The 17292-nt window shown below is 40.8% G+C and overlaps 1 protein-coding gene across 1 annotated transcript in view; it reads right to left on the bottom strand.

The window, feature by feature from the left end:
- Positions 1-8933, bottom strand: part of LOC126284367 (protease inhibitors-like) — a 58985-nt gene extending 50052 nt beyond the window's left edge. The window contains exon 1 of the mRNA XM_049983238.1: positions 8794-8933. Coding sequence (XP_049839195.1) covers positions 8794-8872 — 79 coding nt within the window. The 5' untranslated portion in view covers positions 8873-8933. The remainder of the gene's footprint in view (positions 1-8793) is intronic.
- Positions 8934-17292: the final 8359 nt, after the last annotated feature.

Here is a 17292-nt window from a genome sequence, read left to right on the forward strand (position 1 = left end):
AGAACTGACGGACTTCGAACGTGGTCGAGTGATTGGGTGTCACTTGTGTCATACCTCTGTAGGAGAGATTTCCACACTTCTAAACATCCCTAGATCCACGTGATAGTGAAGTGGAAACGTGAAGGGACACGTACAGCAGAAAAGCGTACAGGCCGACCTCGTTTGTTGACTGACAGAGACCGCCGACAGTTGAAGACGGTCGTAATGTGTAATGGCAGACATCTATCCAGACCACCACACAGGAATTCTAAACTGCATCAGGATCCACTGCAAGCACTATGACAGTTAGGCGGGATGTGAGAAAACTTGGATTTCATGGTCGAGCGACTGCTCATAAGCCACACATCACGCCGGTAAATGCCAAACGACGACTCGCTTGGTGAAAGCTGCGTAAACATTGGACGACTGAACAGTGGAAAAACGTTGTCTGGAGTGACGAATCGCGGTACACAATGTGACGATCCGATGGCAGTGTTTGGGTATGGCGAATGCCCGGCGAAGGTCATCTGCCAGTGTGTGTAATGCCAAGAGTAGAATTCGGAGGTGGCGGTGTTATGGTGTGGTCGTGGTTTGATGGAGGAGGTTGTACCCCTTGTTGTTTTGCGTGGCACTATCACAGCACAGGCCTACATTGATGTTTTAAGCACCTTCTTCCTTCCCACTGTTGAAGAGCAATTCGGGGATGGCAGTAGCATCTTTCAAGGCGATCGAGCAACTGTTCATAATGAACGGTCAATGCCGGGGTGGTACAATTCAATAACATCCCTGAAATAGACTGGCCTGCCCAGAGTCCTGACCTGAATCCTATAAAACACCTTCGGGATGTTTTAGAACTCCGACTTCGTACCAGGCCTCACCGACCGACATCGATACCTCTTCTCAGTGCAGCACTCCGTGAAGAATGGGCTGCCATTCCTTAAGAAATCTTACAGCACCTGACTGAACATATGCCTGCAAGAGTGGAAGCTGTCTTCAAGGCTAAGGCTGGCCAACACCATACTGAATTTCCACTTCACCGAAGGAGGGCGCCACGAACTTGTGAGTCATTTCAGCCATGTGTCCGGATACTTTTGATTACATAGTGTATTTGGATGCCGATTATGTTACGGTGATGCCGGTGAAACCACTTTCCATGTTGGTTTGTGGATAATTGCACCATTCCACAGTGGCGTTGTATATGAGTTCATGAATAACTAAAAACTTTTATGTATTTTTTAGTTAAAAGATAGGATTTTTGGTGCATTATTTGGGCAATGTGGTCTTTTCGACATAGCACTCTGAACTCCACTGAATGAGCATTATCTGGGTCTGAATATTTGATTTAGACAAAAACGGTCTCTTGTAAGGAGCAAATGCCTCAATGCATAGAATAACAAAAACAGACAACTTGGATAGCAGAAAATATTTATTCCTTCTGGTCATCGGTTGCAGGCAAAAACGACAATCTCCTCTGTGACGCGTGGAGCCGCTTTATGTACCAAAAGGCACCAATCAGCAATTGCAGTTTCCAGGGAGTTTGTGGTGTGTAGATCTCCGTTTTTGACTGCAACCTATTTCCAGAACGAATAAGTACTTGTTGGAGTCGAAACTGACTGTTTTTGTTGTGCTGTTTAAGAAGGTCGCTGATACTCCGTCACTTCAAAATTGATTACCATAAAAAATCTTTCTGATTAATTTTTTGCACCCAAATGACAGTTAGAAAGTTAAAAACAGGAATTATTCTGAAACGTAATACGGTGAAACGCAGGAAATGAACCGCACAAATGACGAATGTAACATTATGGCGCTGATTATAATTAGCGAGGAAAAAAGTATGTGAAACAGATGTGCAGAATAATGGTCACTTCAGTGGGACATTTGAGTCGATGTGAAGCATTTAATTTGTCGCTGAAAGGACGAAATGAGGACCAGATGGCACTGACAGCGAACGTTCTGAATATGTTTGAGAGATTTCTCAGAGGGTCGTCTGTTAGTTCAAATACCAGTATAATAACTGGTCTGATGCAACCCGCCACGAATTTCCCTCCTGTGCTAATTTCTTCATCTCAGAGTAGCATTTTCACCCTACGTCCTCAATTGTTTGCTTCCAATATTCCACTTTCTGCCTTCTTCTGCACTATTTCCCGCTGCAGCTCCCTCAAGTACAGTGGAAGGCGCAGCGGTTCGTATTATCTTAAGCTACAGCTCGAATGTTTGGAAGACTTGGAGATAAACGAATTCTAGGGCGATTTGAACAATCTTTAGTCTGATTCACCAGACATCCTGCACGCCAGTTCTGAACTGCTTACCACACTCGTCGGTTTCCAGTATTCAGCTATGGAAAACATATAACAAATGAGTAAAATATGGAAACACAGTTATTAAAGGTAACACTATCCATCGAATCACGATTCACACGAATGTCTGCTACCTGGATAGATGACAAAGAAAGGAAATAAAAATAACTTATAAGTTATGTACGGGCGATTACCTATAACCAGCGGACTCTAACGCCGATGTATCAAAAAAAGGCCAAAATAGAAAGAGACAGTTAAGAAATATGAATATAGTAAGTACGTGGACCGAAAGAGGTCGACACAAAATATAATTAAATGGACGAAGGCACCAGAAAATGAAAATGATGATTTAGAAGAGTATTTAAGCTTGAATAACAAGCACACTGTTTATGTTCCACCGATTTTTGTTTATTTCAAACTAGTTCTCTGCTTATTGCGCTATCTCCAGGGAGCAGCTGACTAACGTCCAGAAGGAACATTAGCTCTTACGTAACCAGACATTATAAGCAAAGATAAAACCCACTTGCATCGAGAATTGTGCATCAAATTTCTTTCTTGACACTGAAATTACACTTTACCCAATGGACAGTGTTAAACACAATTAAATTACAAAATATTACAGGTTAAATGGCTATAATGCTAATGTTTGTGAGGGCTTGACATTGGCTGGGAAAATGTTAAACTGAGTACTCTTCAATTATGTTGTGGAATAAACATGATTTTTAATACTATAAATTAAACTTTATTCAATGGACAATTTATGTACAACGAATGAACTACCACCCGATAAAAATCAGTGATTATGACAGTCATACGTTGGAAAAATATTTTAACGTTTATTTTGCCGCCTTAGTTGCACATTTATGTCATGGCATGGCTGGCACTGATTTCGATCAATGTTGTTCATCTTAGGATCTAAGTAATTATGTAAGAGATTTAACTTTTTGTCAGTTGTAAAACTTAGAATAAAGAAGAGTCTTCTAGTGGAAAGAAATAAAACAGTACAGTAAATAGCTGTAGCTGGAATAAAACATATGAGGCCGTCGTGCCGTAACACACTAAAATCTCCGGCCTAAAATCTTAGGCTAAAGTCCAGGCACGACACAAAAATTTGAAATTGTTTGCAATACTCGTCTCATTAATCGCTAAAACAAAGTGCAGATATCAATTAAATTAGCTTCTGCGCTCTCCCCACAGTATACCTCAGATATCATAGATTGGCTTGGGGGGGGGGGGGGGGGAAAGGGGGGGATGAGAGGGAGGAGAGAGCCTCTTACCACGGACTATCAACCCAAGTGATCAAGTGTTATTAGGCAACGCCTCATTCCAAGGTGGAGTGCGGTGACGTACGCCAAGGCTACAAATGGAATTTTCCATAATTTTGGGAAAGCACTGCATATTCAGTTCTGTGCTACAATGCTACATCAATAAATAATGTAGCACACGGACAAGAGTCAGGGAATAGATAAGAATGGCACAAATTTTTGACAAATATATTGACGAAAATTAGAACTGTAAGAAACATGTTATTGACCTTCTCAAGAAGCTGAGTTCATCAGCTTATGCTCTTCGTATAATTCCTGCTTTCGTAAACAAATAGATCAATATATTAAACATATTTTGCAAATTTCAAGTCACTCACGTTTTACACTTTACTTGGGGTGTCGTTTATGGGGAAGTAGTGACTGCACTAATGAGAACAATGGGGATGATAAGCGCTGTTCACCCACTTTCATCTTGTAGATACCTCTTCAAATAGTTGAACGTTCTGCATGCACCGTCTCAGTACATGTGTTCACTGATGAAAGTTATAATACATGATACAACACAGTTAAATAGTAATGTCTATAGCTACAACAGTAGAGGAAAAATTAACATCTTTGTTCATTACTAAGGTTGTGAGGGGCCCAGAAAGGATTTCAACTATAGCTAACATAACTGAATTCAGGGGTAATGGTCTCAGAAAGGTTGGTAACCAGTGGTATAGAGATTACAGACATGCGGTTGACACGAGGATGTAGTCATTTCGCTATTATTGAAACATTCGTGACGAGAGACTAAGCAGATGTGTTGACGTTTAAAATTATTCTTCTATTTTGTCATGTGAGCTGATCATTGTTTTCATGACAAAGGAATTTTCGATCAATATTATCATCTTCAGCTTGGATCTTGAAGGAACTAACTTCTTTCCTGCCACCCGTGAATTCAAACAATCAGTATCATTTCATAGATATGCACTATTTCAAAGAAGACTGCTGCGAAACAGAGACTGTCTATGAAATAGCAATTTCTATTTAAATTCAAGTGGTAGCATGGAAGAAAATATTCGTATCAAGATCAAGTGTGGAGATAATCAACTTTAGTCAAAATCAGTCATATCGTTTTAAAAACGTTCATCCGAGACGGCAAAATAAACGGTATATTTTAAATGTGGGTATATTTGAAGAGGGGGCATGAAGGAGAATAACAATATAAAATCAAATTTGGGAACTGGACGTGGTGGAAAAAGGAGAATAAACTGTGTCACATGGAAGTCCCTTAGGAGAAGAAAGAACAGATTAGTGGCAAGTCTACTACTGCATTCAGGAAAAGTTAACTCAGCGCTGAAAAGAGAAAGTATAAGGAAAAAACAGTGAGGGCAGACAACGAGTAGAATATACAGAAAGGATTACATAGGATATTGTGTGTAGCAAGTACGTAGAAATATGGAAATATCTACAGCTACATTGATACTCTGCAAATCACATTTAAGTGCCTGGCAGAGGGTTCATCGAACCATCTTCACAATTCTCTATTATTCCAATATCGTATAGCGCGCGGAAAGAATGAACACCTATATCTTTACGTAAGAGCTCTTATTTCCCTTATTTTATCGTGGTGATCCTTCCGCCCTATGTAGGTCGGTGTCAACAAAATATTTTCACATTCGGAGGAGAAATTTGATGATTGGAATTTCGTGAGAAGATTACGTCGCAACGAAAAACGCCTTTCTTTTAAGGATATCCAGCCCAAATCCTGTATCATTTCTGTGACACTCTCTCCCATATTTCGCGATAATACAAAACGTGCTGCCATTGTTTGAACTTTCTCGATGTACTCCGTCAGTCCTACCTAGTAAGGATCCCACACCTCGCAACAGTATTCTAAAATAGGACGGACAAGCGTAGTGTAGGCAGTCTCCTTAGTAGGTCTATTACATTTTCTAAGTGTCCTGCCAATAAAACTCAGCCTTTGGTTAGCCTTCCCCACAACATTTTCTATGTGTTCTTTCCTATTTCAGTTGTTCGTAATTGTAATACCTTGGTATTTGGTGGAATTTACGGCTTTTAGATTAGACTGATTTATCGTGTAACCGAAGTTTAACGAGTTCCTTTTAGCACTCATGTGGATGACCTCACACTTTTCGTTATTTAGGGTCAACTGCCACTTTTCGCACCATTCAGATTTATTTTCTAAATCGTTTTGCAGTTTGTTTCGATTTTATGATGACTTTATTAGTCGATAAACGACAACGTCATCTGCAAACAACCGAACGCGGCTGCTCAGATTGTCTCCCAAATGGTTTATATAGATAAGGAACAGCAAAGGGCCTATAACACTACCTTGGGGAACGCCAGAAATCACTTCTGTTATACTCGATGACTTTCCGTCATTTACTACGAACTGTGACCTCTCTGACAAGAAATCGCAAATCCAGTCACATAACTGAGACGATATTCCATAAGCACGCAATTTTACTACGAGCCGCTTTTGTGGTACAGTGTCAAAAGCCTTCCGGAAATCCAGGAATACGGAATCGATCTGAAATCCCTTGTCAATAGCACAAGATGTGAATACGTGGGGAAGCAGCTTCACCATTTGCTCAAAAAGTATAAAAATAATCGTAACCGTAACATCGAGAGAATTTCTACTTAGATATTTAAAAGCTCAGTTCTGTCACTGATGTGATCCATAAGCGCAGCCTCGTAATCATTTCAGATGGGCAGTCTTTAAATGAACCACGAAATTTAATACATTAGTGATTCCGAAGAGTTGTGCGTTTTGCACAAGTAACACGATGAGATAAAAGAAATTATTCAGGTAGTGAAGGGAGACGAAAATTTAATAGTCATGGGTGACTGGAATTCGAGAGTAGGAAAAGGGAGAGAAGGAAACATACTGGGTGAATATGGATTGGGGGAAAGAAATGAAAGAGGAAGCAGTCTGGTAGAATTTTGCACAGAGCATAACTTTATCATAGCTAACACTTGGTTCAAGAATCATGAAAGAAGGTTGTACACATACAAGAATCCTGGAAATACTATAAGGTATCGGATAGATTATATAATGGACAGAGAGTTAGGAACCAGGTATTAAATTGTAAGACATTTCCAGGGGCAGATGTGGATTCTGGCCACAATCTATTGGTTAGGAACTGTAGATTAAAACTGAATAAACTGCAAAAAGGTGGGAATTTAAGGAGATGGGACGTGGACAAACTGATTAAACCAGAGCTTGTACAGAGTTTCAGGGAGAGCATAAGGGAACAATTGTCACAAATGGGGGGAAATAAATACAGCAGAAGAAGAATGGGTAGCTCTGAGGGATGAAGTAGTGAAGGCTAGTAGAAATCCTTGGGTAACAGAAGAAATATTTAATTTAACTGATGAAAGGAGAAAATATAAAAATGCAGTAAATAAAGCAGGCAAAAAGGAATACAAACGTCTCAAAAATGAGATCTACAGGAAGTGCAAAATGGCTAAGCAGGGATGGCTAGAGGACAAATGTAAGGATGTAGAGGCTTATCTCACTAGGAGTATATAGAGGGTCTATACAAGGGCGACGTACTTGACGACAATATTCTGGAAATGGAAGAGAATGTAGATGAAGACGAAATGGGAGATAAGATACTGCGTGAAGAGTTTGACAGAGCACTGAAAGACCTGAGTCGAAACAAGGCCCAGGGAGTAGACAACATTCCATTAGAACTACTGACGCCCTTGGGAGAGCCAGCCCTGACAAAACTCTACCATCTGGTGAGCAAAATGTATGAGACAGGCGAAATTCCATCAGACTTCAAGAAGAATATAATAATTCCAATTCCAAATAAAGCAGGTATTGACAGATGTGAAAATTACTGAACATTCAGTTTAATAAGCCACAGCTGCAAAATACTAAAGCGATTTCTTTACAGACGCATGGAAAAACTAGTAGAAGCCGGCCTTGGAGAACATCAGACTGGATTCAGTAGAGATGTTGGAACACGTGAGGCAATACTGACCCTACGTCTTACCTTAGAAGCAAGATTAAGAAAAGGCAGAGCTACGATTCTAGCATTTGTAGACTTAGAGAAAGCTTTTGACAATGTGGGCTGGAACACTCTCTTTCAAATTCTAAAGGTGGCATGGGTAAAATGCAGGGAGCGAAAAGCTATTTACAATTTGTACAGAAAGCAGATGGCAGTTATAAGAATCGAAGGACATCAAAAGGAAGCAGTGGTTGGGAAGGGAGTGAGACAGAATTGTAGCCTCTCCCCGATGTTATTCCATCTCTAAATTGAGCAAACAGTGAAGGAAACAAAAGAAAAATTCGGAGTAGGTATTAAAATCCATGGAGAAGAAATAAAAACTTTGAGGTTGTAATTCTGTCAGAGACAGCAAAGGACTTGGAAGAGCAGTTGAACGGAATGGATAGTGTCTTGAATGGAGGATATAAGATGAACATCAACAAAAGCAAAACGAGGATAATGGAATGTAGTCGAATTAAGTCGGGTGATGCTGAGGGAATTAGATCAGGAAATGAGACACTTAAAGTAGTAAAGGAGTTTTGCTATTTGGGGAGCAAAATAACTGATGATGGTCGAAGTAGAGAGGATATAAAATGTAGACTGGCAATGGCAAGGAAAGCGTTTCTAAAGAAGAGAAATTTGTTAAGATCAAGTATAGATTTAAGTGTCAGGAAGTTGTGTCTGAAAGTGTTTGTATGGAGCGTAGCCATGTATGGAAGTGAAACATGGACGATAAATAGTTTGGACAAGAAGAGAATAGAAGCTTTCGAAATGTGGTGCTACAGAAGAATACTGAAGATTGGAGGGGTAGATCACGTAATTAATGAGGAGGTATTGAATGGATTTGGGGAGAAGAGGAGTTTGTGGAACAACTTGACAAGAAGAAGAGACCGGTTGGTAGGACATGTTCTGAGGCATCAAGGGATCACCAATTTAGCATTGTAGGGTAAAAATCGTAGAGGGAGACCAAGAGATGAATACACTAAGAAGATTCAGAAGGATGTAGGTTGCAGTGAGTACTGGGAGATGAAGAAGCTTGCACAGGATAGAATAGCATGAAGAGCTGCATTAAACCAGTCTCTGGACTGAAGACCACAACAACAACACGAACTTTATCGCAGCGCCTTACTGTGGTCCCCATGAACAGGTGCTGCTCGTGCTCCACCTGAAAGAACATTCTTTTTTTCAACTCACGTACGTAATAGACCAGAGAAGCGTCGGACGATTTATGGCACGCAGCAGCAGACTCACGTTCGTCCAAGCCCGCAGCGACGCCCACGCAGAGGATGACCACGAGGGCGGCGGCAGTTAGCGCGGCTCGAGTCCTCATTGTCTGCCGGTAGCTTTGCTGCTGTTGCTGCCGCTGTCGCGAGCGCTATTGGTCACTCCGGAGCCCGCGCGCCGTCCTATATACGCAGCACGATAGCCTCTGCCACCGACCCTGTGCGCGCACCGCCCGCAATCTTGTGGGAAATCGTAATGCAAACAACGCACCATTGTTCAAGTACACAGCTTTTCGTTGCGTTGCTTCCTCTGTTGAAAATTTCGGCTAGATATAGTGGTTCGGGACACTCGATGTGAAATTGAGTTATTGCTTGCAAAATATGGTAATTGACGTGCTTTATTAATATTAGTTGACAGTTCTACGAGAAACTGAGAAAGGCAGTTCTGTCTTTAATTTCTAAGAGTTATAAAACTACCGTAGGCCGCCGTACACTTTCATAAGTAACTTTGGACAGTTAAGGTCGTACCCACGTTACCTCTACATTAGGTGTGTTGCTTACCTATCAGGCATTGCGCCAAAATTATCGCTTTCTTCTGGAAGCGATCAGAATCTTGCTATATTCCACTTGAAACTATAAGCGCTCAACTGTCTACAACCTGTGAAGATATATGCGGGGCCACATAACCTACGGAACATCTGTTCTACATACTTATCCTCCTCTCCGTTACTTAAAAATAAACAGTATTTAATGCAAAACTGAAGTTCACAATATTTAATCCAGGTTATATGATAAAACTGATCTGTAACGTGAAACAGAGACATTGCAGTAAAGTGAAAGAGAAAAATACAGATGTATCATTTAGCGCTATAAAATGAAATTTCTTTTACAGTAGATAAAAGTTTAAAAACACAAAACAAAAATATACCAAACATCACTTCAGTACTTCGTCGAACTTGTATGAAACAACTGTACTAATTTCAGAATCTCGCTAATTACACCTTTGTCCGGACGTGTGCTTGAAAACACTGCCCAAAACATACTCGGCAGTAATGGTAATGTGTGGAGTGCTAGTGCCAGGAAAATGCTTTTCAGAGCTGATTTTTATGAATATGAGGATGATATAGATAACTACGACTCAGATAAAGACGGTAGTATTCTTGGAGCCTACCAAATGGTTCAAATGGCTCTGAGCACTATGCGACTTAGCTTCTGAGGTCATCAGTCGCCTAAAACGTAGAAGTAATTAAACCTAACTAACCTAAGGACATCACACACATCCATGCCCGAGGTAGGATTCGAACCTGAGAACGTAGCGGTCACTCGGTTCCTGACTGTAGCGTCTAGAACCTCAAGGCCACTCCGGCCGGCCTTGGAGCCTACCCTTTGTGTCGATGACGTGCTGTAGTAAAATTATTACGCAGAGAGATAGTCGTGCTGTAGTAAAACTATTGCGCAGAGAGATAGTCCAATTTTTGAGGTGGTTATACTTTATTACTCCAAAGATTGTTAATGCAGATCTTAATACCAAAAACGCAACCCCTTTAAACTAGGAACGTTGTTAATACAGATCTTAATATCAAAAACTGAACCCCTTTAACCCTCCGAATTTGTATTTTTTGAATATTTCTCAGTATCTTTCGTTAATTCTCCCAGAAAGTGAACAGTAATAACTTAATGCCAACCCATTAAAAGTGCAGTTTGCAAGTTAAAAATGTGAAGAACCAATTGGTGAATTTTACGAAGAAAGTTTTCAGTAAATTTTACCACTTCAAAAATTTTATTTGCTGTAAACATATCTAAAAACAATCACCCATCCGAATGAAAAAAAAATCACGTTGCATGAACTTGGGAATATCTTTTTTATGAGATTTTATTGAAATTTGACTGAGGAGTTGCTCAAAACAATTGACTTGTCCATTAGCACTGTTTGCAGCCAAGAACTTCGAGTGGAATTCCTGCCATTTTTTTACTCCAGTTCATTTTCTTTCATATCTTTATCATCTTTGCTTTTGAAAGTCCAGAAAGACACTACACATCACAGCATCTGTTGCCAGATACGATGCTATACTAACCAAATTCAGAAAAGAATTTTTGTCTTCATCTTGTAACAGAAGGTCATTTTTAATCCGCACTTACTTCCAAATATATAAATATGGAAAAAAGTGTTTGCCTTGTGCAAACACAATTTTTGTTTAAGATTCTATAGAGAAAATGCGAAACAACTTGCTTGCCTTCTGGGAGCAGTTTATCGTAGGTGTCGCTGGAGCAGCGAAAGGTAATTAGCGACGAAACAAGAGCAGGACATCCCCATTTTCAAGAAGCATCACAGAATGGATTTACATAATCATAGCCCTATACCGCTGACGCCAATCTGTTGTAAAATTATGGACGTAGCTTATGCTCATGTATTATGAAGTGTTTCGAGAAGTAAAATCTCCTCTATAAAATTAATATGAATTTCTACTACCCAGCGCTGTTTGACCTATCCACTACCGATGACTATACTCAGTAACAAACTCAATGACATTGTACACGTGGCATCGCCAAGCCAAACCCATTCCCCTTTCCTCCCTCCTCTCCTCCTACACCCCAACATTTCCCTCTCCGCCTCCTCATCCTTCTCCCCCTCCAGTTGCCTCCAACCTGTCTCCATCCTGTCATAGCGCAGTGTTAAAAAAGAAACAACCCACGCAAAATCCAGTTTGGCGGAAATAGTCCAATTGTGTCACTGGAAACAGTTTAAAAATCTCACTCCTTCCAGTATCTCCAACCATTCACAAAATGCAGTACTCCACTGCTCATCGCAAGTCAAAAATCCAGATTGATGGAGACAGACCGGTTGTGTGCTTTACACCCCAATCGCCTCCTCTTTCCAACCAGTCAGAGGATAGTCTGATAAATACCATCAAATAAGCAGTAAAAAATTACGTAACCCTCAGATTAATGTCAAACATATTCATTATTTCAGAAAAAACATTTGCCTCTGGCACAAAAATACTGACAAAATGGTTCAAAGGGCTCTGATCACTATGGGAGTTAACATCTGTGGTCATCAGTCCCCTAGAACTTAGAACTACTTAAACCTAACTAACCTAAGGACATCACACACATCCATGCCCGAGGCAGGATTCGAACCTGCGACCGTAGCAGTCGCGCGGTTAGAATAGTGACAAATTTACATTATTTAGTATAGACACACACACACACACACACACACACACACACACACACACACACACACACACACACACACACACACACACCGCAGAAGTAACGGTAAAATGACTGCAAGGTCAAATATATGCATCATATATGTAAAATGGTGCATACACATTGCTCAGTCTTTTACCTTCCTCTCCTCTCCCCTCCTCTCCTCTCCTCCAATCAGAGCCTAGTACCGATAGTACAATGTAGCCCCATCTGGGATATACTAAAACGCATCCAAAATATTTGTCAAACACTGTAGCTACGAATATGAATTTCCTAAATTACCGAAACGTTGTCAGCTATGTTGGCATTACTTACTTCCAAAAAGTTGTTTACGGACTGTATCATTAGCCACATAGTTAAATTTCATTCGAAGCTATATATCATTCGCTGTAAAATATTGGAATGAGTATACATCTTATTCTCTATAAATAATAAAAAAAACAGAATTTGCTCATTCAATATAAATAATAAATTAGGAATATGTAGTTGTTGAATAGAAGTTTTACCTTTAATATCATTCCTCCTGACAATGCCTAATAAAATCAAGTACCGCTCGACATCCCAGTTTTTCACAGATGAATCCATTGTTAAAAATCGATTTAAGTTTCATCTCTGTATCACGAGTTTTACTCTCACCATCCAGTGTCTGCATTGGGTAAAAACAATCAACGTTCCAGCTATACACCACTCTTAGTTTATGAAACAACAGGGCCTTAAACTAAATGTTTTGCACATCTGTGTCGTCACAATACTTTAAAATTTCTGAAAAATACTTTTGTCAACGCAAAAATTGCCATTTTGACGTCGATTATCTGGGACCTAGTTCAGGTTTAATACAATAAAATCTTTGTAAGGCTAAAATTAATTGCTTTATCTCATTAATGACGCTTGTCAGAAACATCACAATGTTCTAAAATGCATCAGAAGATGTGATTTTTACGTTTAAGCAATAAATACGTAAGGTTTATTCAATCTGTGCAAAAAGCACATTTTATATGGCTTATCGTAGTGTATTTGATGCCTCCCTGTGCCTGCACAGTGTACGATTTCTTACATACTACACGACTTTACTCATGCTCGGATTTTTTTCTTGCATATTATATGTATTCAAGTTTTGTACATTTTAATAAGTAATACAGGCAATTTAGATGCTGAGATATTTAATTTGAACATTAACTGTGTTTCCATAGTGTACGGACTCTCACAATAATTGTTAAATAATTTTATTTATTTTCGAAATATTACATCTTTTACTGCTACCGCCTTTGGTCATCTCTCATGGGTATGTGTTTATAAACAATCCATGTAGTTCTGCAGTTTAAATTATATATCCTACTAAAGCCCTGTAGTCCCTCCTAAAATCGAACACCTTATTCCTTCCTTCCCTAACGAAAAAAAGAAATCGTGAATAGAATTGGAGAGAAGATAAATTTGTGGCACAACTTCACTACGGTTGGTAGGGCATATTCTGAGGCATCAAGGGATCACCAATTTAGTACTGGAGGGCAGCGTGGAGGGTAAAAATCGTCGAGGGAGACCAAGAGATGAATACACTAAACAGATTCTGAAGGATGTAGGTTGCAGTTGGTAGTGGGAGATGAAGAACCTTGTACAGGATAGAGTAGTATGGAGAGCTGCATCAAACCAGTCTATGGACTGAAGACCACAACAACAACAATATTAAAATTATAACTTCTTAACGTGTTAGCAGTTTTATGGCTGGCAAAGCTTTGTGTGTCTACTCTAAAGCCGTAACTTTTATATAACACCTACCATGGAGAGGAACCGCAGAATATTATTTGTGATCTAGTAGTTCATACACAATGTTAACTTCTGGTGGTGATACAATACACTTGTAAGATTCACTATCCTTCACCTAATATCATGCTATGGCATTTACTCTAACTAAAGTCACCTATTGTACGAATACACCCATAGCTTTTTCATCTCATTCCGACTACAGATTGTGACATTAAGACATCGTCTGTGAGCACACATTTGTACGAACACCTTCCATTGCTATAAATGCTAATCAAATACCGCAACGCTTATTAATGTGATGTTATTATCTTCTTAATTATTTAATTTTACGTATGCACCCAGGTAAACTCTCGAAGAGGATCGTTTTCGTGGACCACGTGTTATGGTATGAGTAAGAACATTGTTGCTTGAGTGTGCTCATCTCCAAATCTTTGAACATGATCCACTCACCGGTCAAAGTACAACTTCCGAATGTTTGTTCTCCCAGAGGTGCACTCGGCCCCGACTTTTAATTATGACGTGGCGTGACCTCATCGGACGGCGCAGATGAAGGAGCTGCTCTTGGAACAGGAGAATATTCGGCGAATATACTGGCTTGCCCGTTCCCCCAACTTTAATCCCATCAAGCGCCCGTTGGACGTGATTGGGAGACATATTACAGCAGCTCTATATGCACATGCAGCAGTTGTCAGCTGTGCTCGTGGAGAAATTAACGACCTTCCACAAGAGCTCGTTATTAACTTTTTCGGCATCATGGAAGCACGCTACAGAGCATGCCTTGCTGTCTGTGGTGATCAAACTCCCTAATAGTACCCAAGTCCCGCCTTTTGCAATGTCCATGGAACCAGCAAAAATTGCGGTGACTTCACTGTCTTTGAATAGTGTGGTTAAAGTACGCTATGCACGGGGAAATGGCGCTATCGAAAACTGGCACCGGGACACCCGTGATACACCATGGGCCACGGATGACTGCAGTGAACGACGGCTGCGGAGATGTGTACAGACGAATAGACGTGCAGTTGCTGAGCTACTGACCGCCCAGAATAACCAATGAGGTACCAAAACTGTTCCCTCAATCACCGTTCAGTTGCTGCGTGTGGACCTCTGCATCAGGTGCCTGGCTCATTCACCCACGCCGACCGCTGTTCATCGACGACGAAGGCCGAAATATGCACGCCAGTACCGCACCTGGATGTTCATTGGGTGTCGACAGGCAGCCTTTTCAAATGAATTACGTTTTATGCTTCATCAGGCAGATAGTCTTTGATGTGTATGGCATGAAACGTCTGGAAACAAAGAGGTCCAGGCACCACCAGTGGTCGAGACCGAAGGGGGGAGGGTAATGACGTGGGACATTCTGCAGTTGCATACCCTGGACGGCAAAAGGGTCAACACAAGTATGCATCTATCCTTGGGGATCATACCCATCCCCAAATGCAGTTTGTTTTTCCTCAGCATGATGACATCTACCAGCAGGACAATGTAATTATCACACTCCTCCATGCTCACCCCTACAAGGAAATTTTTTTTTCCTGGCAAGGTGACATCTACCAGCAGAACAATGCAATGTATCACACTCCTCAATGTTCACCCCTAAATGCAGTTTGTTTTTCCTGGCAAGATGACATCTACCAGCAGGACAATGCAATGTATCACTCACCTCCATACTCACCCCTACATGCAGATGGTTTTTCCTGGCAAGATGTCATCTACCAGCAGGAAAACGCAACGTGCCACACGCCTCAAAGTGTGCCTGCGTGGCTCGAAGGGCACATGAATGAGTTTACCGTACTCCCCTGGTCACCAGACTCCATGGATTTAAATCCACTCTGTAGGAATACTTAAGTTGCGCTTTTCGCGCCATGGATCCTCAGCTCAGAAACCTAGCGCAGCTAGCCAGAGTAGTGGAGTCGGCATTTCTCCCCTGTCGGTACCTTTCAAAATTTCACTGGCTCTCTTCTGCACGTCTGGAAGTGGTTCGCACTGCAAAAGGTGATTGTTCCTGCTTTTGACAGCCGTTCACATTAATATGAATAGACACTGTATTACTGAGATTAAATAAAACACCTTCCTGGAATAGTCGGCAATAGAAATAAGGAAGAATCCGACCCCTCGAATTTACCTAGTTTGTAAGGACCAACACAAAAATGAGCGTACTAACCTGGGAATTTCAGTAGCTCTAGATCTAGGCAGTGAAACAAGAAGTCTTCTTTGTTGACCCTCTATGAAAACTGAAAATGGAGTGTTTATTGCTCCCTCAAATGAAATGCCCCAGTGTTCGCATTGCTTCAAAATTTCCAAAGTCTGGACTACTTTGATGCAATACTGATTTTGCTTCAAAATTTCTGTCATATGTTTGATCTAGTCGGTAAATTCCATTTGCGAATGCGAGGAACTACTCTTTAGCATGCGTCGTAATTGCGACAGCCTTACCTGCGAAATAAAATCGAACAGTGTTTTTCTGGTATTTTGCTGACAGTAGATTTGTGCTTAGTTGAGGTACGTACAAATTATTCAGTTGTCCATAGTGACACGTGTATAACACTCCGGTCGGAATTGTGTCACGTACACAATGTTCTCCAATAGAACAATGAGAAAGCGAAGGTCAACGTGACTATCTGGCGGAGAGAGGCCACATGTGTCCACACTTTACATGCTGTCTAAAGCTTGGATGGGAACTGCCCGCTGTCAGACTCTTCACTTGCTTCTGCACACAAGCCGGTTTCTGAAGCACAGAAAGACAAGACGTAAATAGAGATGGTTTCTGTCGTATGCTACAATCTGGCTAAGAGTTGCTGATTTATGTGCTCTAGATTTCGTAGTTACGTACTGGGACACTGCTCCTGCCCAATACTCAAAACTAGATGACCTGTCGTCAACTAACGAACAACTGAAATATACTTCGTAGACACGAAGACAGAGATGTAAAGCTAATGTACATTTGCAGAGAAAGCAAGGAATATGGAACACATTTTCAAGTTCAGTTGTGTAAGTCCTATTGTATACATTTGACCCCTTTGGTCAGCGCCAGAATTGCGGAGCAGACAACATTTTCACCAGACGACTGCAAGATATATGAGGTTCAACTTATTCCACGATCGATCTCTTCAGTCATTTTCAAGACACTATGAAACAACTTGGCACTTGTGATAATCTAATATAGAACGGATATGGACTAAAATATTTGACGTTCTCTGACACTCCACTCCTTTTCACGTTCGTCATATATCAGAAAAAACACCCTGTAAGTGCGTTAGCGTCACTAGAATAACTTTTTGGAGTTAGAAGTGGACCCTTGTTCTATAACAGAGCACTACGGTGTTTAGCTGTACTATTGTTTTATTCCTTTTTTGTTGTTAAAGAAGAGCACGGGTTTACGTAGATAGTGACATGACAATTTCAGGACAGTTGTCAAGAGTCCGCAGTTCGTGGTCGTGCGGTAGCGTTCTCGCTTCCCGCGCCCGGGTTCCCGGGTTCGATTCCCGGCGGGGTCAGGGATTTTCTCTGGCTCGTGATGACTGGGTGTTGTGTGATATCCTTAGGTTACTTAGGT

The sequence above is a fragment of the Schistocerca gregaria genome, chromosome 8 (genome assembly GCF_023897955.1).
Source record: "Schistocerca gregaria isolate iqSchGreg1 chromosome 8, iqSchGreg1.2, whole genome shotgun sequence".
Lineage (NCBI taxonomy): Eukaryota > Metazoa > Arthropoda > Insecta > Orthoptera > Acrididae > Schistocerca > Schistocerca gregaria.